General features: G+C 44.0%; 1 protein-coding gene across 3 annotated transcripts; it reads right to left on the bottom strand.

The window, feature by feature from the left end:
- Positions 1 to 221: 221 nt before the first annotated feature.
- Positions 222 to 25,972, bottom strand: tp53bp2a (tumor protein p53 binding protein, 2a). Of its 3 annotated transcripts, XM_080507491.1 has the most exons (21): positions 25,895 to 25,972; positions 25,445 to 25,593; positions 16,023 to 16,170; positions 14,831 to 14,944; positions 13,493 to 13,563; positions 12,914 to 13,015; positions 11,661 to 11,835; positions 11,349 to 11,530; positions 11,088 to 11,252; positions 10,873 to 10,905; positions 9,319 to 9,366; positions 8,031 to 8,214; positions 5,904 to 6,020; positions 5,620 to 5,741; positions 5,091 to 5,496; positions 3,396 to 4,249; positions 2,440 to 2,577; positions 2,188 to 2,321; positions 1,828 to 1,994; positions 1,474 to 1,673; positions 222 to 1,354 (listed from the first exon to the last, which is right to left on the bottom strand). In XM_080507491.1, exons 2-21 carry the CDS (start codon positions 25,469 to 25,471, stop codon positions 1,313 to 1,315), a joined length of 3,429 nt encoding a protein of 1,142 aa, XP_080363617.1. In that variant the 5' UTR covers positions 25,472 to 25,593; positions 25,895 to 25,972; the 3' UTR covers positions 222 to 1,312. The 3 variants fall into 3 exon arrangements, with proteins under 3 accessions (XP_080363617.1, XP_080363618.1, XP_080363619.1); XM_080507492.1 differs by lacking the exon at positions 10,873 to 10,905; XM_080507493.1 differs by lacking the exons at positions 9,319 to 9,366; positions 10,873 to 10,905.
- Positions 25,973 to 26,863: the final 891 nt, after the last annotated feature.

Here is a 26,863-nt window from a genome sequence, read left to right on the forward strand (position 1 = left end):
GAGAAAGACACACCAACAGGTCATTTTACAGTCAAATACAGATTTTGTGACTGAGACTTAAATACCTGGAAAACATCCACTGGACCTGCCATCTGTAAAAATGTCACAGAACATTACAAGGCGTCATATTAAACTGCATTGTGGTCAGTGACTTCAAGATCAGTTGAATTTAGTACAAAGTATTTTATTGTAAATATTTGAAATACTACAGTACACTTGCGGTTACATCTTTGACAAAAGAGCTAAAGAAAAAAGTAACAAAAATAAATACATCTGCATTGACAGATATGTGATACATTGTGTTTCGGGAGGTTTTCGGCTCCATTTTTCTTAATTAAATTTCAGCATCATTTTGACCATCATATCATTACGATTGCTACAAAAAGGTCTATGCAATAGCATTTGCCTTTCAGCGATTAAATGGCTGTATTAAAATAGTAAATTCATACTGCATTACACCTTTTTTTGACATCACTTTGAAAGTCAGTTTTATCACAAAAAAAATAATAATGAATTGCTACGGTGTCATTTCGCTAGTTTTTGTGACAGAATTACAAATAAACAGCATCTATGGTGCCTCAACCACGTGCACAGTGCAGAAACTTACACTGGCCTTTACTGGGCGTCATTGACCACAGAATAAACAGCACGAAATGAACGAAAAGCTTCAAATCGCCGTCCTCCGACTTGTTGAAGCGGAACAGTGGCGGTCACGGCGGAAACCTTTACACCTACGGTGCAGTTATACAGAGGCACAGTCAGGCAGGCCGATGATGACAGACAAGCCCCCGGAGATTGTCATGGTAACAGAGCATTTGAAAAGCGTCATCGTCATCACCATCCACTCATTCACCGCATGCAACGTACGACCCCCCGATGTGTTGGAAAGTAACCTGAATCCCAGACAAAGAGCTTGAAATCACTGTTCAAAAGTGTGTAAAAAAAACTAAACAAAAACAACAAAACAAAACTCTTGCTGTAAATAAAAAAAATACTGCCTGTTCCATTTACATCCCAATATCGGAGTCTGTGGTATTTCTGTGATCATGAAAACAGTAAAATCAAGGGGGAAAAAAAAAAAGGGGAAAAAAGCTGTTTGTGTTGTAAGGACACGTTCTGCATTCTGGAGCACGGTGGGAGGAGAATCCCTTGGTTGTCAAAATGCAGCGTGCCAGAAATATTTCATCCTTCATATTGTTTGGTCTGTACTCGTCTCTTCATTTGCAGCGGTGTCCTTTTCGTCCCCGGTCTGTTAACGTAAGCATGTGCGTGTGCTTTGCCAGACTGGAAACGTGCAAGGGCTCCTTTGTTTCTAAGCCAGTGTTCTCTGTCTTGGTTTTATTCGTGGGTACAGCTGTGGAGATAATGAGCAAGAGCGTCAACAATGTAGATTTGTACACATTTTATATATATATATATATATATATATATATATATATAGCGTACTAATGAGTTACAGTTTCAGTGACTCACCCCTAAGAGATTGCGGGGAATGTAACCTTCAGTGTCACCCATGCGAGCCCACCACCATTCGACCTCGTCTTCGTCTTCCCTGCGAATGATGGTCATGCAGTCGCCTTCGCGGAAAGAGAGCTCGTCTGGGTTTTCGCCCGCGTAGTCCCACAGGCCGTAGACCACACCTCTGTTCATGATGCCCATCTTCTCTTGCACACCTGAGACAGGCCGACGGAAAAGTCGCGTTTGCGTTGCAATACTTCCATGGGTGACAATTTCAACAGGCCAACCTTCTGTCGAACAATAGCTGCAACATTCATGGTGCAAAAAAAAACTAAAACAAAGAAAAGTAATATAATCTCTTTTGCTCACCATATAGGAACTGTGAGCATTGGGTATATCCATCCTCCATCTCTTCACACTTATCAGCTGCCGTCTGCATGTCGCTGTAAGTCATAGCAAACACCGCTGCACCGGACTCCACAAGGAACTTGCACACTTGCACGTTGTTGCAGGATGCCGCACAGTGAAGAGGCGTCCTGGAATTACAGGGAAAGAAAAAGGGACGATGAGAAAAACAAAAAGAAACTTTAGAAATATAACAACTCCACCGAGTACACTATAAGCACATTTGTTGTTTAAGAAGGCCGTCAAAGACTGAGCATGTGAACGATTACGAATTGATCCGATTGCTACAACACCAAAGCAAGTGAGCTGAGAACTTGAACTCACCAGCCGTCACTGTCGGCAGCGTTTACGTTGACTCCGAACTGAACCAGGAACTTGACAATCTCTGTATGACCGGCACAGACGGCGTTGTGTAGGGCGGTGATGCCTTCATCGTTTGGCTGACTGGGATCTTCAACCTGAAATGAATGAAGGCGACAAAACTTTATCCGAGATTAAATCCGAGTCACCGAAGCGGCAGAAAAACCGGTTGGATAAAACAATTTGTCAAGTTGCAATATTGTGAGATAGTCTTACCTCGTAGATGATTCTCTGGACGAGGTCGAACTCTCCTTCCAGAGATGAGTCCAGCAGCAGAGCGAGCGGGTTGAACTTCACTCTCATGCTGTGGTCGATGCGTTCAGAGCCGAGCTTGCGCAGGTTGGTCCTCTTTCCCTAAACACACAACCATGACTACGCGTTACACAAATGGTTGCGAAACCGCCATTAAAACACAGAAATGCGAAGGGAGATCTCAGATGTGCGACTGGGTCGATTGTTTCTCTGCAGTGCGTTCTCCTGAGGGGCTCTGCTCTAAGTGGCGCCTGCTTTGGACTCGGAAGAGGAGTGACTTGTTTGTCCCTGCTCTTAGTGGACCACTAATCCAGTACAAGTTGCAACAAACTAATTATTTTCGCTAAAGCCAGAATTATGTAACCTCATTAAGAGCGACTACTGTTCAAGAGAGGGAGAAAAAGTTTTTTGAGCTCCTAAATGAAGTGAACCGGCAAAGAAAATGGGTCAAAACATCGATCTCTCATTGGTTGGGTACGTTCGAGTAAATCCTGCTATGTCATTCAACCTGCTTAAGGAGGTTCAGCGAGAGAGATTAGGGAGGAGAGAATGTAAACTGGTGTTTATTTTTGATTTCTATTAAGTCCATGGGAGGGGGAGAAAATAGGGTCGGTATCCGCTTAGTGTGAACAAAATAAGACCCATTTTCTCCAGAAACAATAGCTGCACTTGACAGGGATTTTTTTTTCTCAGTTATATAACTTGAGAACAGGTCATTAAACAGCAGAATGTGCACTCGCTGAAACTCATGACCTATGCCTGGGAAACTAACAAATGCCACAGGAATTTAAAATAAGATGGGAAAGATCTGGACTGCACTGTAGAGCCAGGGCCCTTCACATCATTAAACACACTGAAAACTAAACGGGGTCAGACCAATTCGTCTTCATTTTTGCATTTCACCGAGGGAGGATTCATACCGGTGGCAGAGTGACCTGTCCAGTGATCTCTGGTGCCTTCATGTTGAAAGTGTCTTCTCCAAAGCTGTCCTGCTCTGCTCCACTGGGATAGGGGGGCGGTGGGTAAGGAGGGAACTCCTCGAGGAAGCCCTCTGGAGGCGGAGGAGGAAGCAGACTGGGCACCGAGTCCTCCGAACCAGCAGGTGGCGGCGGCGGCGGCGGCGGGAAAATGGCATCATCGGGTCTGGGGGCAGGATGAGCCGGTGGCGGAGGAGGGATGATGTCCTCACTCTCTGGCATGGCTGGAAGGGTTTTGGTCGGCTCGACAGAGGGCTGGAGGGGCACGTTAGGACCTGGGATTTGAGGCTGGGGCTGTCCTTCTACAATCTGCCCCATTTCTGATGGGTGACCGTCGAGGTTCGGACCGTGGGGGGCCACCGACCCGTCTGCCGCCTTTTCTGCTTCTCCAGCATAGGTGGGAGTGGTGGGTGTGTTCACTGTGGTCTCCATAGCTGCCAGCGTGGTCTTCTGATACAGGAGTTTCTGAATGTTGGGCCCCGCGGGGCCCTCGGGTTCAGTGATGGAGCTGCGTTTCTTCAGGGGCCTCGGGGCGTTGTAGAGCTTCTTTCGCAGGGCCTCCAGGTCGCCGTCGTTCTGATGCCTGTAGGGGTTGGAAATGAAGGGGAGCAGCTTGGTAGGGCTGAGGGGCCGGGGGATTCGCTCCGTCTCCGGTTGAGGGCCTTCAGAAGGACTGGGACCAGCGTAATTGGCCCCGCCGTGGTCGACGTCGGTTTCCGGACCAGGCGAGCGGCGCTCGAGGTACGGGTTCTCTGGATGTTGAGAGCCACCGCTGGGGATCACTGGTTTACCATACACTACAATTAAAAGGAAGAAGAAAAAGAAACCTTTAAAGCTGTTGTTGCATGCATAATATTTGACTCCGTTTTCACTGCTCTTTTTCCTGCCAACTGATTTATTACATGCAAAGCGGCGTGGATATGACTGACAAAGTCTCATAGTGTGATAATTGCAAAATGGAGTCACAGCGGCTCAGCCAACAATTAAACATGCAAATCAACATGACGATCAAGCAACAGATCTTGTACTGAACATTATGTTTTACTTCGCCTCAGTTTCATCATGTATTACTGTTAACAAAACACTAATCATTTTGACAGTAAATTACATGTTTGTATCCACTGTGATTTATTGCGTCAAAGTAACGCAGGACTGAAGCATTGACAGGATTGTCAGCTGAGGACATTGTGAAATACTCACAATCAATCTTAAAACGTACATAACGCAATGCCGAGTGCTGCATTCATTCCAAAGCTATTTAAGTTTTTGTTTGTAAAATTATGATGTCATGTGTAAAATTCTACTGTGAACATAAACTGTGTTTGTTGTGTGAAATCTTTATTTGGTTTGTCTTATTAGAGTTAGAAGCAGCAGGTGAATGAATGGAAGCTCTAACAGATGGCTTAATCTGTGCTGCCGTTCGTCTGATCGCCGACTTGTGAATATTTTATCGTTGGGTACAATAACTGCAGGGGTGTTTTTTTTTATCATAACCATGCAAAGTACAAACCGCTAATGTGTTTGCCAACAGCTTTCAGTTATGAGACAATGAAACTCCATTGACAATGACAAACCACCTCCATGTCATCACCACAACCCAGTTCAGTTGGTTCAAAGTGATAACGTGCATTTCCTTACCACTAGTAAATCCATTGGTGCGGGTCTGAGCTCTGTTGAGGGCGCCTTGGATGCCAGGCGGGAAGGGTTTCCCCGAGCCGGCCTGCTGTGTGTACATGGAGTAAATGGAGCTGGCAGCCAGGGTCTGCGGCTTGCTCAGGTTGGCGTCTTTGGAGGGCAGCTCGGGAGTGAAGGGCCGCACTGTGGCTGCCGGTGGAGTGTCCTGCTTGGAGGGCAGAGGGAGCGTCTGGCTCTGTGAGGGTGGAAGGGGGCTGCGGCCCTGGCCGGCTGGCGGCTGCTGGCCGTGGGCCTTTGCTTTGGGAAAAGTGCCGGTGTTGAGGCCCGGTTTGCCATAGGGCACGACACTCGGGCCTTTGGGCTTGGTGGGCACAGGAGGAGGCACCTTGCCCGAAGCTTTGGGAGCAGACTGAGTGGAAACAAAAGAAAGACCTCATGTTAAAATTAATTTCATGCATTTCGGCTTGTAATAAGCAAGACAAAGTGACATACAATTTTACTTGTGTGGCTACATAAATAGCATCTGTCTTACCTGTGCATCCCTGACCAGGTCATCACTGCTCTGGTTTTTGCGGAGGGAGGTCGCTGGAACCTCCGTTGGTTCAAACATGGAAAATGGACGCACCTTTTTGTCTCTCTTCAGTTCTGACTCATCTAATCACAAAAGCACATGTAGAGGCAGAAATTAGTCCTGTTGGGGCAAAGTCTGATTCCATTAAAAAGCGAGAACGAAGCCCTTTCGAAAGATTTTCTAGGATTGGATCTGCATTGTAGGTCAGTTTCTGTGTTAAAAATGTGTGTTTGTGCATCTCTTGCCTTGTTCTGCGTTCGAGTTGGAATGGGAGGTCATTCGCGGCAGTGTCGACGACGAACCATGACCATTGGTGTTGGATTCTGAAGAGTTCCAGTCTGTGAGCTTCCCAGGCTGAAGGCCTGTTGGACCAGAGGAAGGAGGACAAACAAAGGCAGCAGTTGGTTAAAGGTTGGTATATTAATGTTGCCATACCATAGACTGAAATAATAAAAAAATAATAAAAAACACAAACCACACACCAACACACAATGCTGAAATAGTTTCAGTAATTATTTATGTGTATAAACGGCGTTCAGAGTATGTTGTGTTGCAGAGTCACACAGCAGAAGACATTGTCGTCTTGACGGAAGAAAATACATGCTGTAGATGTTTATTTCTTTTAATTATTATTGTTCTCATCATTTGCTTTTCAGTTGACTTGGTTGGTTGAAAAGTCGAGAGACCCAGAAAAGCATGTTTTGGCAGCGAGGAAGAAAAGCGTCGCGGCAGAGATGGCAAAAACACGAGGATTTTTCACACAGTGCCAACACAGTGTGCAAAAATGCTCTCTAAAAAGGAGACTTGTTCTTAAACAATAACAAACACACATTTTGTGGATAAGACCAGACTGGGTCGGTCACAATCCGCACAATACGTCAGTTCAAGTGAAGGTTATGCGTTTGTTCCATCTGACCCATTTCGAGCTGCAGAAAAAGAACTGAAGAGAAAGCTCAACAAGCACGCTTTAACAAACAACAGCAAACAGGACCGAAGAGTTTCATCTTCGTCGGTAAAGAGAAAAAAATGAACATATCTAAACAAAGCTCTTCAAGCGTGCACACGCACAGACACAAGTGTGTACCTTTTCTTTTAGCCCGCAGCTCTTTCAGAGGCTTAAGCAAGAACATGGCTTCTGAGGAAGACGCATTCAAAAGACAAGAAAAACAAAGTTGCCTTAACGCTCCAGATTCCCCTTTGGTCTTGGCAGGCTGTTGGTTGGTTGGGCCCGAGCAGGGCCCACCGTGAGGGGCCATGCAGAGAGCATAACAAACAACAGGAGCCTGGATGATACTCTGCACAGGGTCCCTGCCAGAAAAGGCTGTCGAGGAGGAGCAGATTCCTCCGAGTCCCCGCCCATTCCTAACTCTCCTCTTTCTGTACTGCAACTCGGCATTCAGAAATAATCGCATGCAACAACATCGCAGACTGGGGGAAATGGTTACTTTCAGTTCGTCTATGCGGATTTGCTTGAGACAGGGCGACAGTGGATGATGATGTTAAAAGAAAGAATGAGGGAGGGAGAGAGAGCGGGGGGGGGGGGGGGGATTCTACCCAGCTGTTTTGTGATGAATATTCTTCATGTAGGATCATTCATTTTTGATAATGTAAAGCACCGTGTTGGTTGACTAACTAGTGTGGAAATGATTCATGGATAAGAGAGCAACTTAAGAGATGAAGAAACTGGAGTGCGCAAGATCCAACTGTAATTGTTTTCTACCATGGGGAGCAGGCATATGAGGCTGCAGTGTGCAGATAGGGGGGTAACTAGTGCAAGGACAGGTTCTCTTTATTTCTCACTGTCTGCTCAAAAACGAGAATACTGGTGAAAACAAGCTTGAAGGTGTTCCTATTGACATTTGTTCTAAAGACAATTGTAGCCAAGTCACTATGTTAAAACTGTGATACAGATCAGGTACTTTGACAATAAGACCTTTAAGAATATCACCCAAGAGCTCACTGCACACATCTAAGATCTGAAATGAAGAAAAGCGTACACAGACACACACTGTGCTTCCCTAAGAAAAAGTATTGTTCAGACTCAGTAAGCCAAGGTCACGTCACACTATCCAGGAAGTAACCAACTACCTTCTGAGCTCAATGTGACATCACATTCAGCTGCGGATCCAGAGTCTGCTGCTCCTGCTGGGGGGGGGGGGGGCAGGACAGTGTTGAAACGCACAGCCGGCTTGCGTCACACACACACAACAACACAGCGACAGCTCGTCAATAAGAACCACATACTGAACATTTCTCGCTTCTTCACACACTTCGCACGAAACCTTTGAAGCTTCACTTTTCTTTGTGTTTCCAGGTGAGCTGTGGCGAAGTTCATTGAGGTCAAACGTGGCACGTCGTCTCTGCTTGCTTACCCGTACTAGTCTTGATCTGTGGGTCCTGGGCCGGCAGGGTGGCTGTACCGTCTGGGTAGGCTGGTTTCACAAGAAGTTCGTGTCTCACTGGGCCCCGGGGCATCGTGGACGACTGAATGTATGGGCCCACCGCTGCCACGCGAGACGGTCCGGACTGCTGACCCGCTTGGCCATCAGAGGGCAGCTGCATGGTGAAAGAGGAGCACAAGAAATAGATCGTTATCACCGGTAGTGTAAGAAAAAAACAAACCAAAAAAACCCCTGAGGATTATTGAAAACATCTTATTGAAGTCTGAGAGAGAACAAACATTTCCACTTATAATCATGTTGATGACAAAAGGATAACCAAACTATAACCTGCTCAAAATTCAAAAAGTGTGAAACAGAAAGGATGATGAAATAAAATATATACACAGAATGAATAATTGGAATGGTAATGCAACTCCGTGCACAAGTAATGATGACTTAAGCCTGTAGGTGGCGCCAGGGCAAACTGAAGTTTTATCCAAATGAAGTGAACTCTAATGAATAAAAATGTACAGCTCTTGCTGAAGCTTAATAGGACAAGGATTTTCTGTATACTGCAGTGATCACAAATATACAAATAGAAAATCCACAAATGGGTAATGTTTAATACTTTTCGGTTTGTTTTTCGTGAATGTAACTTTAAAGTCATGAGACTCAAACCCACAGTATCTCTAATTCTATAACATGTTTTCCTATTTTCTAAGTGAAGACAGTTATCACAACAGAAATGTTTTAAACCTTTTTCTCAAGTAAGTTGCAAGTGAAAAAAAAAAAGAAAGTTACTTTTTTTTAACATGTGAGGATAAATCCTACACAGACCAAAGTAATAATAGAGCAGCATTGCCTCGCTCTCAAACAAGTTTTAAACTATTAACACCGGTATTTTCTTTCTTAACAATTGTTTTCTACCACAGCATCAAGCAGAGTAAAACTTTATGTAGTTCTTTATGTAGTAAGCCCCCCCCCTTTTTTTTTTTTAAACATCCTGCAATGTAAAAACAGCATTAACATGCAAGAGGCTGGTATACATGTAGGCAACAGTGGGACGTTTATTTTACTCAGCCAGTACAACCTTTTAAATGCTTTTGCTTAATTTGACGCACTCCGTGAAAATACAAAACATTTGATGTAGATGAAATTTCTCAAAGGGCATGCATAATTAATATTGACGATCATGTAAAAAAAAAAAATGCCGTACTTAACCGATATAATTGGAATGCGAACAGATGCACGTGTAGAGCTCAAATGCTAGTTTAGTTACCTGAAGATGGGTGTCTTTTGAGGCCCTCTCTTTACCAGGATAGCCATTCTTGAGAAAACAAAAACACAAACATGCAACAGCAGTTCAAAATACCAAGTCGTCCCCCTGTTTTCCAATCTAATATTCGCCTTTTCTCTGTGTTTGCTGAACTGTGCGGGGAAGAGAACGCAGCCTGGGTGTCCTCTGGCAGCTCTGGGTCTCGCTCTCATCTGTCAGTATGGCTGCATGTGTTCGCTGGGTGATGTCAGCCAGGCAGAGAGTGTTTGGTTTGGAGGGGAGAGCAGCTTGGATGGAGTGTGTCTTTGTGCTGATGTGAAAAAGGCCCAGTCATTATGATTCCGGGCAGGGTGCGGGTAAATCACCTCCTCACTGTGGGCTATTCATCTTTCGCTTGCGCGCGCACAGACGCATACATTGTGTAATCAGTGAACTGTTCCTATTGCTTGTGATGAAAGTAATAATTGAGAAGTCGTCGTAAAGCACCGCTTCAAACATTTATACACAGTCTCTATTAGAACATTTATTATTTATGCTCAAACTTAAAGGCCATTTTATTGTTTCGGCACTGCAGTTGCCTAGTAAATATTGCATGCTTAATCGTCAAGAGATTCTATTTTTTTCCCCCAATCAGCACCAGTGTGGAAAATCATTTCAAAGTTTTGAGTCAGAATTAATGAAAATGTCAAAAATTGTTTTAGTTATTTGAAGGATGGAAGAAAACTCAGTATAAGTCTGTTAAAACCATTTGAGAGGAAAGAGTTGATTAGGAAAACATAATTAAAGAACTGCATAGATTAGAGTAAAGTGCCTCATCATTTCAGGAGGCGAAAAAACACAAAATCGTCCGTCATTACATTCAGGATGATTCCGTTTTATTTTTGGCCACCCTCTAATACCTGAGCTCCCTGCATGAGCATATAGCCTCAAGCAGTGAGTATGTAAATTTTCTGTGCTCGTCCTGTCATGTACACAAATCAGTCGACTCATTTTTTTTACAGTCCCAAGGCAACCTTTGTACTAAACAACTCCTGGAAACAGGGAGTGAGAAACAGGGGAGATGAGACTCATCAGGCAGCAAGCTCTGAAATAAAACCTACAAGAGCCATGCCAAAGAGTACATCGTTTAAAACACAGCAATGTGTTTAAAAAAAAAAAATTATTAGTAAGAGGTGCTCTAAAGAAAAAAAATTTAACTTGCTAGCCAACTTTCCTTCCTTCTGCCAAGACGGCAAACAGAAAAGATATCATCTTCACTGACATTCCTGCCAGGCTGCGTTATCAGTCGACACTTATTACTCCACTCTCATCTTCAGGACTTGTTTCTGCCAAATGGGACTGAAAACACAGCTGAGTGAAGAAATGGGAGTGTAAACTCAGATGCGGCTCGGTTACGTGATTGGAGCAATGAGCCAACGAGCTATCACAGAGAGAAGTTTACATTTTAAAAAAAATAAATAAATAAATTGAAGGAGAAAGGAAAAGGATTGATTCTTGAAAGAAAAGCGGACCTGTGGTTTCCCCAAAACAGAGGAGAGCAAGTTAGAGGAGCCTTACATTGGTATGGCTGAGCTCTGAATGCCTGTGGGTCTGAGATGTTGGGAGATAAAGAGAAATAAAAAAAAAAAGAAAAGAAAAAAAAAGTCGTCATTAGAAGGCCACTAGAGGGAGTTCTGATCAAGAGCATTTCCACTTGTTTGTTTTGGCATATATATGATTATCCATATGAAGGCTCTCCCACCGGGGCCGGGATGTACTACAGTAATACTCACAGGCAAGTTCTCCTTCTGCTGCAGCGCCGCTTTCTTCTTCCACAGTCGATCCCGGAGCTCGCTGATGCGTTTATCCATCGCAGCGACCTCCTGGTTCCGCTTGTTCAGGCTCTCTCTCTGGTGCTGCAACTTGGAGTTTTGATCCTGGTTGAGCTTGTTCCTCAGCTGGTCACCCAGACACCCAGGAGAATCACAAAGGGTCAGATTTGTTTCTCATTTCAAAACAACTCTTATCTCTACTCTGGCTTTACTTAGGCATACCTGGAGCTCCTTGTAGAGGCGGTCCAGTTCAGCCACTGAGCTCTGGTTATCCTGGAAATTCTCCATTTTGCCATTTTTGAGCAGCTCCAGCTGTCGGCTTAACTCCTCCACCCTGGACGCTGCCATCACGAGCTCTCGCTGCTTCTGCTGGAACAGGTTATTCATCTGCTCTATCTCCTCCACTGTGGGGGGGGGGGGGGGGGGGGGGGAGAGGAGAGAAGTGTCATGATGGTGGAAAAGACAGGAGAACAGATGAAGAGAAAAAAAAACAGTCCCGTGAGGAGGCATCAAACTATATACAGTTCAGCTCACCCAGTTTGCCATTGCTGAGCCGTTTCTGCTCCACCTGGCCCTTGAGGGCCCGGACCTTTTTGAGGCGAGTCTCCTGGTTCTCGATGTTCTCCCTGAGGTGCTGCAGCTTCTCCTGCTCAGAGGCCTGCTGCTGCTGCCGTTGCTCCTGCTGCTTCAAGTAGCGCAATCGCTGCTCCTGTCGGGGAAAAACCCAACGGAGCGAGAATTAAGAGAAATAACGATCCGCACACATCCCTGTCGAGTTCGACTGAGTGAATCCAGGGCCGATTATTTCCTTTCCGAGTTTCAGTACCGCTGTGAACGGTTTGGAGGAATCGGTACAATGTCATTTGTTTTCCCAAACAAAACTCATTACGCTCGTTTCTTTATGCTGACATAAATATCATGTATGCATGTATTGATTGAAAAAAAGAGGGAAGAGAACTGTAGAAGTCATCAACACAGGACTTTGTGTCCAACATATACTTGATAAATGCCTAAAGCGCTCCTAAATAAGTTTCCAGACTATCTGGAACTGTCATCGAGACAAGTCCTGAAGGTGACGCTCGTCTGTTGACTTTACTCGCATGCAAGTGTATTTGACAGCTTGCTTGTCACTTTCCTCAGCCTTTGAAATTGTCCTCAGGCATGCACAATTCCTGGAAGAGAATGCTAAAAAGCTCCATAAAAGAAGGAACAGCCTCGGGGGCATCATTTAGCAGGTGAACAAAGAAAGACTAGAACAAAGTTGCATTTTTTTTTAAGGTTACCTTCATAGAGTGTAATTGCATCGACACAACAGAAACATAAAAAAAAAAAAAAAAGGGCCTCGGAAACATCGCGGAGGTGTGGAAGGGAAAAGAACGCTCACTCAAGCATTCAATTACAACTGGCATGTGTTCTGTCAATGGGGCTTTCTCGCTGTCAAGGCAAAAAAAATCTAAAGCGAAGACAAAAACAAGTCCTGAGCAGGAAGCATTTCTTTACAACTTTCAAATACCAGATGAGCTCTATACAGTGAGAACTCCAAGCAGGGAGCTGTCCCAGGCTTCTCAAATTATAAACTTGAAGCGATTCAGCCACACTCCCAATAACAAATGCAGAAGACTTTGTTTTGTTTTAATGTGTTGAATTTGCCCGATTCCTGCTATCTTGTACTTTAATCTTACTGCTTTCTCCTCCCTCGCGCTGCTTTACTTTCATTTTCATCGATTAAAAACCACCATCTCACTTGTATGCACAGAGTCGGTCTGATTTTGAACTTGTTCACACACCTTGGAAGCAAGAAGTTGTTGCTGCGTTTCTATCTGCTGCTGCTGTCTCGCAGCCATCTCTTGTAACTCGGCCAACGTCATGTCCATCCGAGGGGTTCCCACCTGGACCGGAATGAGCACAGAGGTGAAAACATTCCATTTACTGCCTGCTCACAAGTCCATGATTGAAATAATCAAAAATGATCCTCTCCCCACATGTATAAGCGTTACGTGGGGGATGAAAATCTCATGTGTTCAGATCATATTTGAACCGCCAACACAGACTAATACAAGCTTTTGCGCCATTTCAAAATTCATGTTAGTCAGTGAGATTTTGAGCTTAAATATTACGAAACAATATTACAGCTTCATTTTGCCATTATGCGTTATCAGGAGTATAAATGTTATTAAATTGATCAGCACCGCATGACACAACAGCTTATTAAATACCAGTAAAAAATGATTTGAATTCATATTAAACTGCAAGATCCACATATTTTAATATGCTATGAAGACATTTCTATGAAACATGTTTTGTAGCTGCTAAAACTTGTAAATTAAAATGAAATAAATTGCTGCTAGTCTGTCACTGTCACTTACCCCATTCTCCATCCGTCTGTCTGGGGGACCCTTCACTCCATTTCTTTTTGGGTCTGAGCCTCTTGACCCTCCTGAGTAAACAGAGTAAGAAAAGCCTTCAGACATCACGTTCCAATATGGAGTTTCATCGAATGTCACTCTTAAGTCCATTTTAGTCCAGGACTCGAAGGTCCTCTTGCCTCTTGGACTCTCAGTGTCTGATATTCTCAAGCTACACGGAAATGTGTCCGTCAGTACAAAGGCTTGGGGGGGGGGAGAGAAAAAAAACCCAGACTGGCTGGAGCTGATTGATCTTCGTTCCTCTGGGAAACAACTGGGCACAGTGCTCTTTGTAACTTACAATAATCTCAGGATTTAACCTAATACATAATCGTCTGTGGGTGGGTCAACAGCTGCGTGTTGCTGTGTACATGAACTAATAATCAACCATGCCGCGGGCTTTTTACAGGGGCATCTGACAAGCCACATTCTATCCTTTAAAGCACTTGCTCTTTACGAAAGCTTTTTAGCTTGCATAATGGTTTTAGATGCCCCTTGACCTTCAGGGTCCATGTTAAATACATACCGGTTAACATTAAGCCGTGCTGAGCTGAAAAGGTGGCGTCAGGCGTGAAGTTATGCAGTGTATTGCAGTTTGGTGGATGTTCCATGTGGCTATTCAGGACCTTTGCTCACAAACTCGTGGTGTCAGAAGGACCGTGTACAACATAGCCAATTGAAAGATATTGTAAGAGCGAGAAGTAACATCGAACAAGCCAGACAGAGTGAAGCTCAAAGTGTGGGAAAACAAGAGCAGGCTAAGATAACAGGAAGGGAAAACAGCCGTCTAATCGCTGGGCCAGACTCAAGCTGTGAGGGGTAAAAAGGCTTAGTTACGCAACTGGGGGCTGAGTAGGATAGTGCACGACCAAAATACTAGAGTTTTCTACGTTCCCAAGAAAAGCGAAAAGTAACAAGCTTATGACGACGTGACTGGGGCACCCTGCTTTCAGCTTGGCCTCCAACAGTGCAGCTAAGTAAGGCTTCGCATGATTTTAAGGCCTACTAGTATTAAACCCTCTCGGAGATAAAGGCAATGTTAGGAGTACAATCCCCCGAGCCTGTGTCGTGGCGATAGGGAAGGTGGTCCGGTGCAATCTCAGCTTTGGTTTTTTCCCGTTTCTAAGAAGGAGTCGGGTCTGTCTTGGGGATCGCTAAAATTTGTGCCAAATTGATTTTGATGAACACAGCTCTCGTGTAATGATAGTTCTCATGTGTGAGAAAAGTCCCGTCGGGAAAAATCGCCCCTGCATTTTGTCGTCCGCGTGGTCACGCTGTGTGCTCAGAGGCAACACTTACCAGATTCCCTGCTGGGGGCGCGGTTGTGACGCAGAAAGAAGCGCACCTCTGCCCTGTGCTGTCCCCATCGCTGGAGCACATCCAGCATCCGCTCACCCTCGCCGACGGCTCTCTCTAAAGATGAGAGTATATGCAAAACAGAATTTTGTGAGTTTTATGTACACACACACACACACACACACCCACAAACTCAATACCGAAACATTCTAATTATATTAAGCACGACAAGGTTAAAACGCGTGACTGCACATATGTAGGTCAAGTGTGCGTACAGCGTTTTATTTGAATCCTGTCCAACATACACCGAAAGCCATTTCATTTTAACGCCGTAACTCACGTGAGGCTTTCTGAGCAATGAGGTCAGGGGAAACAATTATAGTGTCTTGTCAATAATTCTGTTCGGCATTAAGCCAAAAGGGCTCATTTACTATTCCTCAGCCTTCGTTTTATAAAGGGCCTCAGAACATTTCATTACACGGATGGACCGATACATTGCACGCCACATAAAAGTTAAAGAAAGAAGGGGGTGCTGATTCATTTCATTATTACAAAAAAAAAAAAAAAAAAAAAGTATGAAATACTTTGTTAATTGGAATGAAAATGTAGCTGATGAGAATTCAAGGAGAGTCAAAATTGGTCTGTCGTGAGAGGCAGCAAAATGAGACATTCAGTATTTAGCCGTCCTTTTTATAGGCTACTTGTGGAAACACTCAAACACAATAATTGGCACTTCCCTCAGTCTTACGGCAACATCACCATGGAAACAGCTACGAAGCCTGGCTCCTTGAGTTGTGATTTCAATACTTCTCGACTCTTGGAAATGGCAAAAAAGAGGCAGGCATAGACATCTCGACCCGTTACCCCCCCGCCCCCCCCCCCTACCTCGATGTCTAGGTGCTTGTGTTTGTTACAGGGATTATGGGCTGTTGTTCATTTGCATTGTGAGCTCGAATGAGGTAAGCCCTTCAAAAAGAAATCATCAAGCAAATGACCGCACAGCTAATCTCCCCATATGGGCTACTTAAACAAAAAGCAATTTCCCACAAAGGAAGAAGGGGGAAAAAAAAAAAAAGGGTGGTCTCCACACAGACTCCTGTCTCTTCAGGTGTTCCACGAACAAAACGCCAAGCGTCTGAAAACCCCATATCCTGCTCGGTGTGTAGATGGACAAGCGCAACACTTGCGCACTCACCCGATCCACGCCACATCTCAGACAGGTGGCAGTCGGTTTCCCCCGGTTCCTTGCACAGGTCCACCACATCCCTGCAGAGCGTCTCTGGGGTGACGGGAACCTCGGTAAAATGCTGGTCATTGTTACTGAGGTATACAGTCAGGAACATCTGGGGGCAGCAAGAGGGAGGGACGCGGAGAGCGAAAGCCCGCATGTTAGAATAGACAGTGACAAGAGACGGTGCAAGCAGAGAGAAGGTTCTCTAACTGGGAACTGATTTCCCCTCGGTTCAGTGTTGGTGTATGTAATGTGTGCCTCACTCATGGCAGCACTGTTTCCCAGGCTTCATTCCTCTATGTCAACAACACCCCCCCCCCCCCCCCAAAAAAAAACAAAAAATCACAGGGCAGCTTCTAGAATTCCAGTTCATCCTACACCATCTTACTGCTAACTAGTGCTGTCACCACTGTGAGAGATCCCTCCATCCCAACACACACACACTAAATACCCCTGCCAAGTGCTCTGGAGGAGCAGACCGCTGAGGATTTAGAAGAAAAAAAGAAGAAGCTGGATTTGTGTGTCCTTGTGTGACAGACAGATGACGGACCGCTTTATAGCAAGCTAAGAAAATGAATGAATAAATATAGAAGAGCAACTCTGGTGAAATTATTATCGATAAGAAACTAGGGTATGAAGTTAACCAGTTACTGAGAAAAACACACACACACACAAAGAAAATTCAGCTGTCGGTCAACAAGAATCGGGAATACAAGCAATAACATCACATGTCACTACACGGCTTACAATCACTGAAGATCAAACTCAATATTTACAGAGGGAATTATTAACGTCTTGACTGTTCCGTACCAGAAGTTCAAACTAATTAAACAGAACAGGGCTGGGTCAAACCAAAGCCAATTTGAAAAATACATCCTTAGAATTATCACGTCGCACCATCAAACACAACCCAACTCTGATCGCAAAATATCCATGAACAATCACATTCTCCGTGTAATAATTGTAAAAAGATATTTGCTTCGTAAGCTGTTGCGTTCAAATAGGCCATTATCTATAATCTGATCACACAACAAGTATGAGACCATCATAAAAGCAAAGTAATAACCTTTCAGGGAACGGCACAACTTCAGCATACTAAACAGTTTTGATTCAACTCCATGCACCGGCACTACCTTTACAGTGACTTTAATAATGGTGAAACAGATAAGCAGCAGTCCAAGACCTTGAAGAATCTTGAGAGTACAACTATCAGAGTAGTATTGGAAGTGTACTGAAACGCTTGTTAGATTTTCATTTTTATTTACTTTTTTTTTTTTAATTCTTAGCAGCTATGAATGGCTGTGCCTGCAGGGGCCACGGTGGGAACATCAGGTCGGCAGGGTCACAAGCACAAAGGGGGCTTAAAGGGGCGAGCATCCAGAACAGCAGCATCATGGTGCAGAAACAAAAGTAGTTGTGTCGCTTTTGTGGGGGTACACTTGGCAACAGCGCAAAGGTCTTAAGATGACGAGCTACATGCTCCTTTTTTTTTTTTTTTTTATTCCTCTGATAAAACATTACTGAGGCAATTTCCTTGACAACATATACAACCGAGGAAGATTGTGTTTTTTTTGTGCTGTTAAAATGAAGGGGTGGTGGTCTGACTCAGAGGAACTGACTCAACTGGTTTGTTCAATAGGGATGTTAATGAAAGGTCCCTATCAACAGAACAAATCAGTAGTGAGTCACCCTTTTCTGTAATCTACAAAAACCAAAAGCTGGAAGACCACCCAGGACAACAAAGCAGAAAAAAACAGTTTCTGGTTGGAAGTTTTTGTTCCGATCATGTGAAAACCCTTTGCGACACCGAAAACAAATATGGGGGGGGCGGGGGGGGGGGGGGGGGGGGGGGGAGCACCTTACCATAACAAAAAAGACATTTAGAAATGGTAATTCTGTGATTCAAAAGAAAACCTTAGCTTGCATCAGTTTCATTCAGTCCGTCCTTAAAAAACTGAATATGTTTGCAGATCAATACAAAGTAGCTGACATCGTCACACTTTTCCAGAAAGGTACAACTAAATACTGCCTTCATACCCGAGCGGTGAAAGAAAGGACCAGAGTGTGTGACAAAATATAGAACCAACAATGATGCGAGGTGAAGGTGGGGTGATTGAAACCGTCTTCAGCACTACAGTTAATGATCTCGACCATTAGTAGCCATGAGTTAGCACTTTGCAGCCGACCTTCGCACCGACTATGTGTGGTCACTCCTGACTGGCCACAATATTGCACACATGTGCTACATTCACATAATTACTAATGTTAACCAGGGAGATTTTCACACTCCTGTCAGGTTCGGAGTGACGCATTATTTTCAGTAAGTTTGGGGAATACATTACAATAATTATTTCTTACTAACTATAATTACACTATTTGGAAGTCTGTTGAGCACATAATGGAAAGTTAGGCTGTGCTAGAGTAGTCATTTTTTTTTTAAAGAGAGAATACAACCAATTATTTATACGTCAAATTGTCCAATGATATCATTACTACTTTATAAAACACAGCCCAGCACAAGTGTACCAATATAAACACGAAAAGACTTGCTGCTAGGACCTGCGAGACAAATTGATAGTTCATAAATTATTCATGGTTACAACAGAAAATAAAGTTAAACGGCAGAATAAGGATCGGATGGGGCCGGTTCAGAACAGCGGCCCCCACACCACTAACAAGAACTCGCTGCTTCAGGTAGTCTTAACACAAGCAGACGACCAGAACCAATTTAGACTGCACGTGACGATGTTTGACAGAGATGTGCTTCACTTGCCTTCTGTCTGTCAGGTGGGGAGCGGATGACAGTAGCAATTGATGAATTGCACTTCCGTCCTATCCGAGACAAGGGGAAAGAGATCGCCCTGGGGAAGGAGATGGGACGAGCTGCCTGTGCTGCTGGAGGTTGACTATTCTCGGGATACTTTTCGAAGTCCATCATAGCATCAGCTCAGTCAAAGCCATCTCTCGGGGTGCGACACTGGTGTGACAGCTCAGAATTGCATATTGACAATTATAGCCACTGCAGAGAGATTCTGCTATTAATGCTGCGGCCCGCACTGTAGATACTGTCAAAGTGGAGCGCACGGAAACGCTGGTTCATTGCGGCTATATCTCAAGGATTAAGTTAATCCGCTATATAAAAATATAGCCTTTTAACAGTCCGCAGCCTCCGTGTTATAACAGGAGACTTAAACTGAATACTTTACAGCCAGGGCGCAGTCACTGCTGGCTAATATCAGTCGTTATTTTCAATGTCAGCTCATTATAATCAGCACCTGGTGAAACCGCATTAAAAGGAGCAAATATTTGCCTCAACTTGGGCAAATAAAAGCAAAAATTCCAAATCTTCTGGAGCATCAATTGTACATGGTCCAGATGCACTGTTTGAGATACAATACAAAGAGGACAGCGTGGGTCTCTCAAAAGATGAAAGGCTGCAACATCAAACCACAAGAGGAAATAACAGTGAAGTAAAAGGCATGTAGGAGGACATCAGCGACTGCAGCTGGCGGAGCCTGACCCGGCAGGTGGAAAGAGCGAGCGAGAGTCTGTAGAAAAGTAAGCAATCCAAAGCCTACCAACCCTTATACTAACCCTGACTCATGCGTAGCAACCAGCTTTGTTGACGCTATAATGTAGAAAGTTATTAAGCTGCAGCATATGTATTGTGGGGCAGAGCCTTTCTGTGAAACGCTGCACACTGAAGATATCGTCTATGAAGCCCACAGATACCAATTTTGCTCTCCGATGTGTAAATTGGGTCCTTTTCTCTTCCATTAAAAAGGCAGAAGGGGCCAAAAGCGGATGCCATTGATTGCAAACCTGAACAGGCTTTTCAAGCCACTCCAGTTGTTTAGACAGACTGCACTGGGACGACTTCAGTTTGAACATCAACATTGTGGCTGCAGCCAATTACAGAAAAGAATGCTGTGCTGATGTGTGTCTGTGTGGCACTCCCACGGATCCTTTAGATAACACATGTAATAGTGCAGCAGCAGACCAGGTCACATAAACAGAACAGCTAGCAGACATTCCGTGCCTTTAATATGAGTGGGAGCAAAAAACCAAAAAAAAGGAAAATTGAGTCAGGAGAATGTTCATCAGCAAATTTTATTTCAAGAAATCTTATTCCTACCAGCCAATTATCCCCAGTGACCTACCTTGTGACTCCACTCTCCTTCCTTCAGCTCTCTACACTATTGTCGAAATGCAATTTGTCAAAAAAATTGAGTTACATGTGATCAAAACTGTCTGCCACTGCAGTTCCCTATTACCAGGAAAAACCTAATCAAAAAGAACTCGAGATTAATGAAATTACTCTGCAACATGAGAGTATGAGGCAAATGAAGTCCTGACCCGTCACAAGAAAAATCACGTCAGTACAACATAAAACACCAACAGCTACAACAGAGGTCATCGTCCTCGTATGGTGCAATTAAATGTCCCTACTGATGAAACCAACTTCTGTTCAGTGGAAGTCTTCCCGCCTTTTGTTGCCGACTCTACACTGTATATCACCGCTCAATAAAGTTGGGACAGAATCATGCTTACTATTTGTGTACTATTTGTTTTTCATCCATCACTAGGCTGTAATCGCAAAGCAAACCAGGAAAGAAACCAGAGATTGCAGACAGTTCCAGAATTCTCCCACGATACAAAAGCAGAATATCTCTTCCTCAGAGGAGCACGAATGCTGTCACAACAAAAAAGGCAACATGCCAGACAACTTGATCTAATAGCTTGAGATTGGTTACCACTTATATGCAAGATCAAATTGCTCCCGGTGAAAACCATGGCAGAAAAAAGAAAAAAAAAAAAAAAAAATGGTTGGCGCATGCATCAGGAGACAACTGGGACTATATCTTCACCCACGCTGAAGGATCTGCTGTCTTACGGCTGCAGGGTCGTCCGTGCACACAGTCTCTCAATTACAAATATTGCTGTGGTAAGCGAGTCAACTAGGTCTTGTTGACTGAGTCACCTCTGAATTTAATTACCACAGGTTTGGAAGACACTGCAGCATCTTCCAGTGTGCGCCGAGGTCGTACCATACCACAGCTTAAAGAGTTGGCACGGTTGCAGCATAACAGTCCTTCAAACACAAGGCAGCAGCTCTGCTGCATTTAGGGGATGGAGGGGTGAAGAAGAAAAAGTGAGGGGTAAGAAATGGCACAATCAGAACACACAGTAGCTTCATTGAGCTGTAACATTAAAAAAGAAAAAAAAAAGCTGGGCACCTTTTACAACAATGAAGCTGCAGATAACTGTGTCTCTTCACTCGGGACAACCTCTTCTCTCCATCTGCACTGCAGTGCTGAACCGAACACATCATAAGCTACTCTGTTGAAATACTCGCCCATTCCAGGGCGACGTGATAAGACAGTTCCTACTTATGCTTATCTGAGAGATACGGGAAATGGGAGCAGAATTAGGGGAAAAGGAGAGTATGTATCTTTTTCTTTTTCCAAAGGCGTCTCGTCTGTACCGTTGAGGACTAACGGGAAACACCCAAGGCCTTTGGAACCTGAAAGCTATTACAAAAAAATATATACACATGCTTAAATCACTGACATTGCTGGAAAAAAAATAAAGGCCTGATGAAAAACTGGAACATTTAGAAAAATATTAAAAAAAACAACAGCATGTGTGCTTTATTGGAATTTACAGTATGTAAAATGATCTTTCATCAACCATGAATGTATGCAGGAAGTCAACAGGAAAGAGGTTGCGATTCACTATGGGTTAGAAACTAATTGGTTGTGCACTGAATGATGTCTTTGTGGCGTTTAATCTGTCATATGCAAAAGAGACCTCAGTGAAGCAGGAAAGTAAATGAATGCAGCAGACGGAGGACAAAAGCTTTTTTTTTCCATGACAGGAACATTTCCAGGAGTTGGATAGAAAATGCGTTACTGGGGAACACTTTTATTGCCCCCCCCCCTCCAAAAACAATTCCAAGAACTAGTGTCAATGGTAAAAATAATTCAAAATTTGGAAAGTTTAATACGGTGGGCATTGATTCAAAGCTATTTGCCAACATAACACTGAGGTCGAGAATGTTCACGATAAAATCTGAATTTATCAAATGAGCAGAGATAAATAAAAAAACTCTGCATATCTGAAGACTGTTTTATCTTAGAAAAACTTTTTTTTACCTTCATGTTAGTCTTTCAAAGTAGTCATGGAAAAAAATAAAATAAAATACTGTCCCATCTCAGGTGTGGTGTCCTTCTCAAATATTCAGCATTTCCTCTTCAATTGTGTAGAAATGATTATCAATTTAGGTATGGATACACCCCACTACTGAGAGAGATAAACGTGGGCGTCTGCATTTGCATGCATAATATCTTAAAGCCATTGCAGCCTGTTGTCAATATTACCTTCTGCTCGTGGCTCTGGGGACGCGGTAGAATGGCAACCCAGGTGGCACAAAAGAAACCATTGATTCCTGACTTAACCTTAAACCCCCACATGGCCTTCGTGGTCCCCATGACAAGATTAGAGGCACAACCTTAGACAAAGCTGTCACAGTGTATTCATTGTGTCAGTGCGGGTCCTTTCTGCAGTTGCATCGCTTTAATGTACACTCATTTTCACGTGGACTGCTCAAACATGCTGATGACTTAATATCCTGAGGTGGTAAACTGACACCTGCTAAGGTGACTATTGTAAAGTTCCAGTCTGAAACTAGGATCAATGTTATGTTGCCATTGTGGGACTGATTACATGCATTACAGTCGGATTATCTTCACGGAAATGATCCAGTTTCTTTATGGTGTTCTTGTGAACAGCAAGCTCAGCTTTGGACTGTTGACGAGGTATTACTTTTTAGTCCAGCAGATACTTCCAGGGATTAGTAACCTGTGTACAGAATGTACAGTCCTACGACAGCATGGCAATGACGTTTAATGCCAAAACACATAGATTCACGGAACCACAGGGTCATAATAAAGACTTTCATTTTCACGTCACCTTCCGACTGCTTAAGCCACCTTGATAAACCCACTCCTCAAGACAAAAGTCCCAACTTTGCAATCAAATGTTCTTATCACTCACATGACTGTGGACTTATGCAACCACCCCAACTCTCCCACAGAGTACACACAAGGCCTGTGGTGGCCACAGAGAAAGCCTGCTCAGGTTTCTGTTGACACATGCAGCAAAATCAGGCTTCCCAGAACATCACCTCAACTTTCCCACCGTCAGGACGTCACTAGATTGTCTAGCAACGGGGACATTTTGTTGTAGCGTGACCAAGATGTGACACAAACGCATGTGGCAACAAAATGCAGAGTCAAATAATGGAATGAAAGATTATCTTGTTACAAAATCTAAAGAGCAAGCAACTTGTGCCATGGGAGAGGAATGAGAAAGTGATATGAGCTCCGTGAATGCAATTTGTTAAAAAACCCAAAATCAGCCCCCTCTTTTCAGGTTAACTTTGCGCTTTTACCATTTTGTCAAATGAACACAATTAATCTTGACAAAGAGCACAATAAGATGAAATACGAGCTAATAAACAGAGAAAGGATTCAAGCTTTAATGCGGCATAAAGGGTGTCTGCAGAACAAAGGCTCGTCTGAGCAAAGATAAGAGGAAATTGGGGTAAATGAGTTATACGACATTGTGGTTCAAGAAAGGGTGAGCCTCCCTTATCGGGACGCTGCCACAGCACAGGCACACATACAACAATGTACTCCCCACAACACACTGTTAAAGGGTCCCTGGAGCTCATTGTGTTCAGGAGACAGTGACCCCCTATTTACCATCCTCAGCCAGCAATTATGACACTACATTCCCCCCCCCCCCCCCCAAAAGCCCCTGGCCTGCACATGCAGGGTCATGTGCTATTGCTGTATTTTATAAAGACAATACCTCACATCAGACATGGTTACATAGAGGCCACTTTGTGTTTATCAGGCCAACACCAGAAGCTGGGGTCTCAGTCAGGCACAGCAAATGACGTATATACAGATAAAGATACACGGTGACATCACCAAATTGGCGCAGAGAAGGCAATTACTAAAGAAGAAGCAGCTCCCGTCCACAACGGCTAAAGTTTATATCTGTGACGAGAAGAAGAAATGAGGGTGAAGTCAAACTGAGGTCACGAACAAGAGAGGATTCAGCCAAACACAAGCCTTGGCGCTAATGCCAAGATGATTAATTCGCTGATCAAGCTGTTTCACTGGACGCAAAGGTCTGAGAGGAGAGTGGTATTATTGTAAGGATCTGAGGACACCAACAAACTCCTGGGCTGTTTTTGTTTTTACCTCAGAGTAAAAATCTGCAACTGTATGTCATACATTCTTCGCTAAAACCACAATGGACCAGATTCAAACTGAAAAACTAACATATTACAATAACAGTGTTAAATACTGGCGACACATAAATTGAATAGTGTATAATTTCTGAAAATATTAGTTTATTGAGCAGGCCACAGTAAATTAACACAGTTTGAATAGTTTGATCTTTTAAATTAGATTACCAACACAATGACAAATTGCACTCTGGTTCTTATTTCTAAAATATGAAGATCTGCTGCTTTTCTCTCTTGCTTGTACTTGTAAAGTATCTTGAGGAGCAGTATAAGTCACATTAAACTGATGATGAAGACACATTTTGACTGTCTCCACAAGTAATTGAAGTGATAATTGATCACAGTAACATGTGACAGATTTTTCTTTTTGTCATCTTGCTCCTCCACTACAAAGCAGCCAGAGCATGTCACTGAAACACTTGTCATGAACTGACTCTGTGAGCAAGGTTATTTTTCTGGAGTGAGCACACGCAGGCGGGCGGCCGTCCTCTTCCCTCTCTTTGCACACATTTCAGAGGAATGCTGAGAGATGGAGCCTCACACTGCAGCAAAAGCAATAGACCTCCTGATGATGATGATGAAGATGATAGTGATGACATGGCAGGAGTCCAGAGCTGAGGTTCGCCCAGTGCCAGCAAGACTTGGCAGGTGCCCTCTGCTAGTTGTGTGTGTCCTGAGCAGGGTGGATGTTTGTATATAGCAACAACAAAAAACGGGCAGAATCATTGCATCTGCAGCAAGTTGATTGCCATTTTTCTGAGGTGGAAATAAAAAAATACATAGATGGTGTATTCTGACGAGGTAATCGTGTGTGTGCACGAATAATGCCAGAAAACTAACACACTATCTAATGTACGGCGTGACGAAAAGCATGAATCTGAAGAACTTCAGCCTGTGTTGACACAGAAACGACACCAAGTACCATCCGCATTAACTTGCCACGTCTATTTAAATGTCCAGGTAAATCATGATCGGAGCACTGCGATGATATCATATCGAGAGAATAAAATAAATAAATAAATAACAGGGGAAGGGGGAAAAAAAACAAAAAAACAACAACACTCACCGGCATCATTTTAGCTTCGTACCGCATTTAGCTCAGCAGCCCAGCATGAATCCCCGCCGGCGGTTTCGACGAAAGGTGGCGATCACTTTAATCCCGGAGCAGAAACCCGCGACAGGCAAGGCGACTTTCTCCTTTAGGAGGCTCCAGTCCTGCGAGGAAAACACAGCACCTTGTTATCCCCGCAAATCCCTGCTAATAAAGCTAAAACACACACACACACACACTGGGGCGTCCGACGAGCCGTTGTGGACCTGTTGCTACAGATAACAAGGCCTCCGCCACAAAAGTTTCCGTTGTAGTTCAGGGAGAGCATCGCTTTTGAACTTTACGACGGCGAGCTGCGGACGTCAATCACCACCAAAACCCTCGCAGTTTGTACACGAAACAACAAATTAAGCGAAATAGAATCCACGGGGAACTAATTTGTTGTGGTTTCTAGGTTAGTCTTACCACAGGACGCGGAGGTTAACCAGCCCGAAACCCCGTTGACTGACTGTTGTCCGACAGCCCGTCTCGAGCCTATCCCGGAGTGACGTAGTGAGAGAGGAAGCAGCTCGCTCCGCTTGGAATTCAAGGTCCGCCCCCTCCTGGGAATGAAACACCCCCACCAACAGGACGCACCCGGTGTGCATAACAAACCCACCTGCAGCACGCCACAAACTCTTTTTACCATGCATAAAATCCCATCAAACTCTACATTATCAAGATAAATACCAGATTACCGAATTGGATATGAATCCCCACTTTGAAAGTGCATTATTTTGACCAGTTGGAGGGCAACGTGTAAGTAGGTGGAGCTTAATCAAGCTCTACCTACTTACTTACAACAGACTGGGGGGCCCTCCTGTTACTGCACACTGCAATTGATTGATTAATTAATGACAGAGAGTGGCAGATGGGTCGGATTAAGTTCAAACAGTATTGGTCAAGTGCCCTGAGGCACCAGCAAATAAGAACTTCCAATAATTAGTGTATTTACTTCAAAGGATCTCGCATAAATCACTTATTCACATGTGGTTCAACAGAAGAAACGGAATATGCCGTAAATACCACCCTCTTGCCCAGCACTGAATACTATAAATATTGTAAATAGTACTGCTACTATGTGTATTTTTCCCTCCATTTGGCTATTCTGTACATCCGTGTGCACATACATATTTATCTAACTATCTACTTATGGAGTCTATTCTCCTGTGTGTTAATGTCCTTTCTTTACATTTCCGCTCTTAATGGTTCAGTTTGGTGACGCTCGTTCAGAGAGCTGCGCTTTGACTCCAACTCCCAGAATCCCCTGTCTACGGCGAGCCGGACGTCCAAATCTACTGCGACAGCACGTTTCGTGCACGTTGGTTCGTCCCTGTGCGTCCGCGCTGCTCACTGCAGGTGCTTTGCATAAGGGAGTTACTCCTTTCGTGTGAA

The sequence above is a fragment of the Blennius ocellaris genome (assembly GCF_963422515.1).
Source record: "Blennius ocellaris genome assembly, chromosome: 13".
In the NCBI taxonomy this organism is placed as follows: Eukaryota; Metazoa; Chordata; class Actinopteri; order Blenniiformes; family Blenniidae; genus Blennius; species Blennius ocellaris.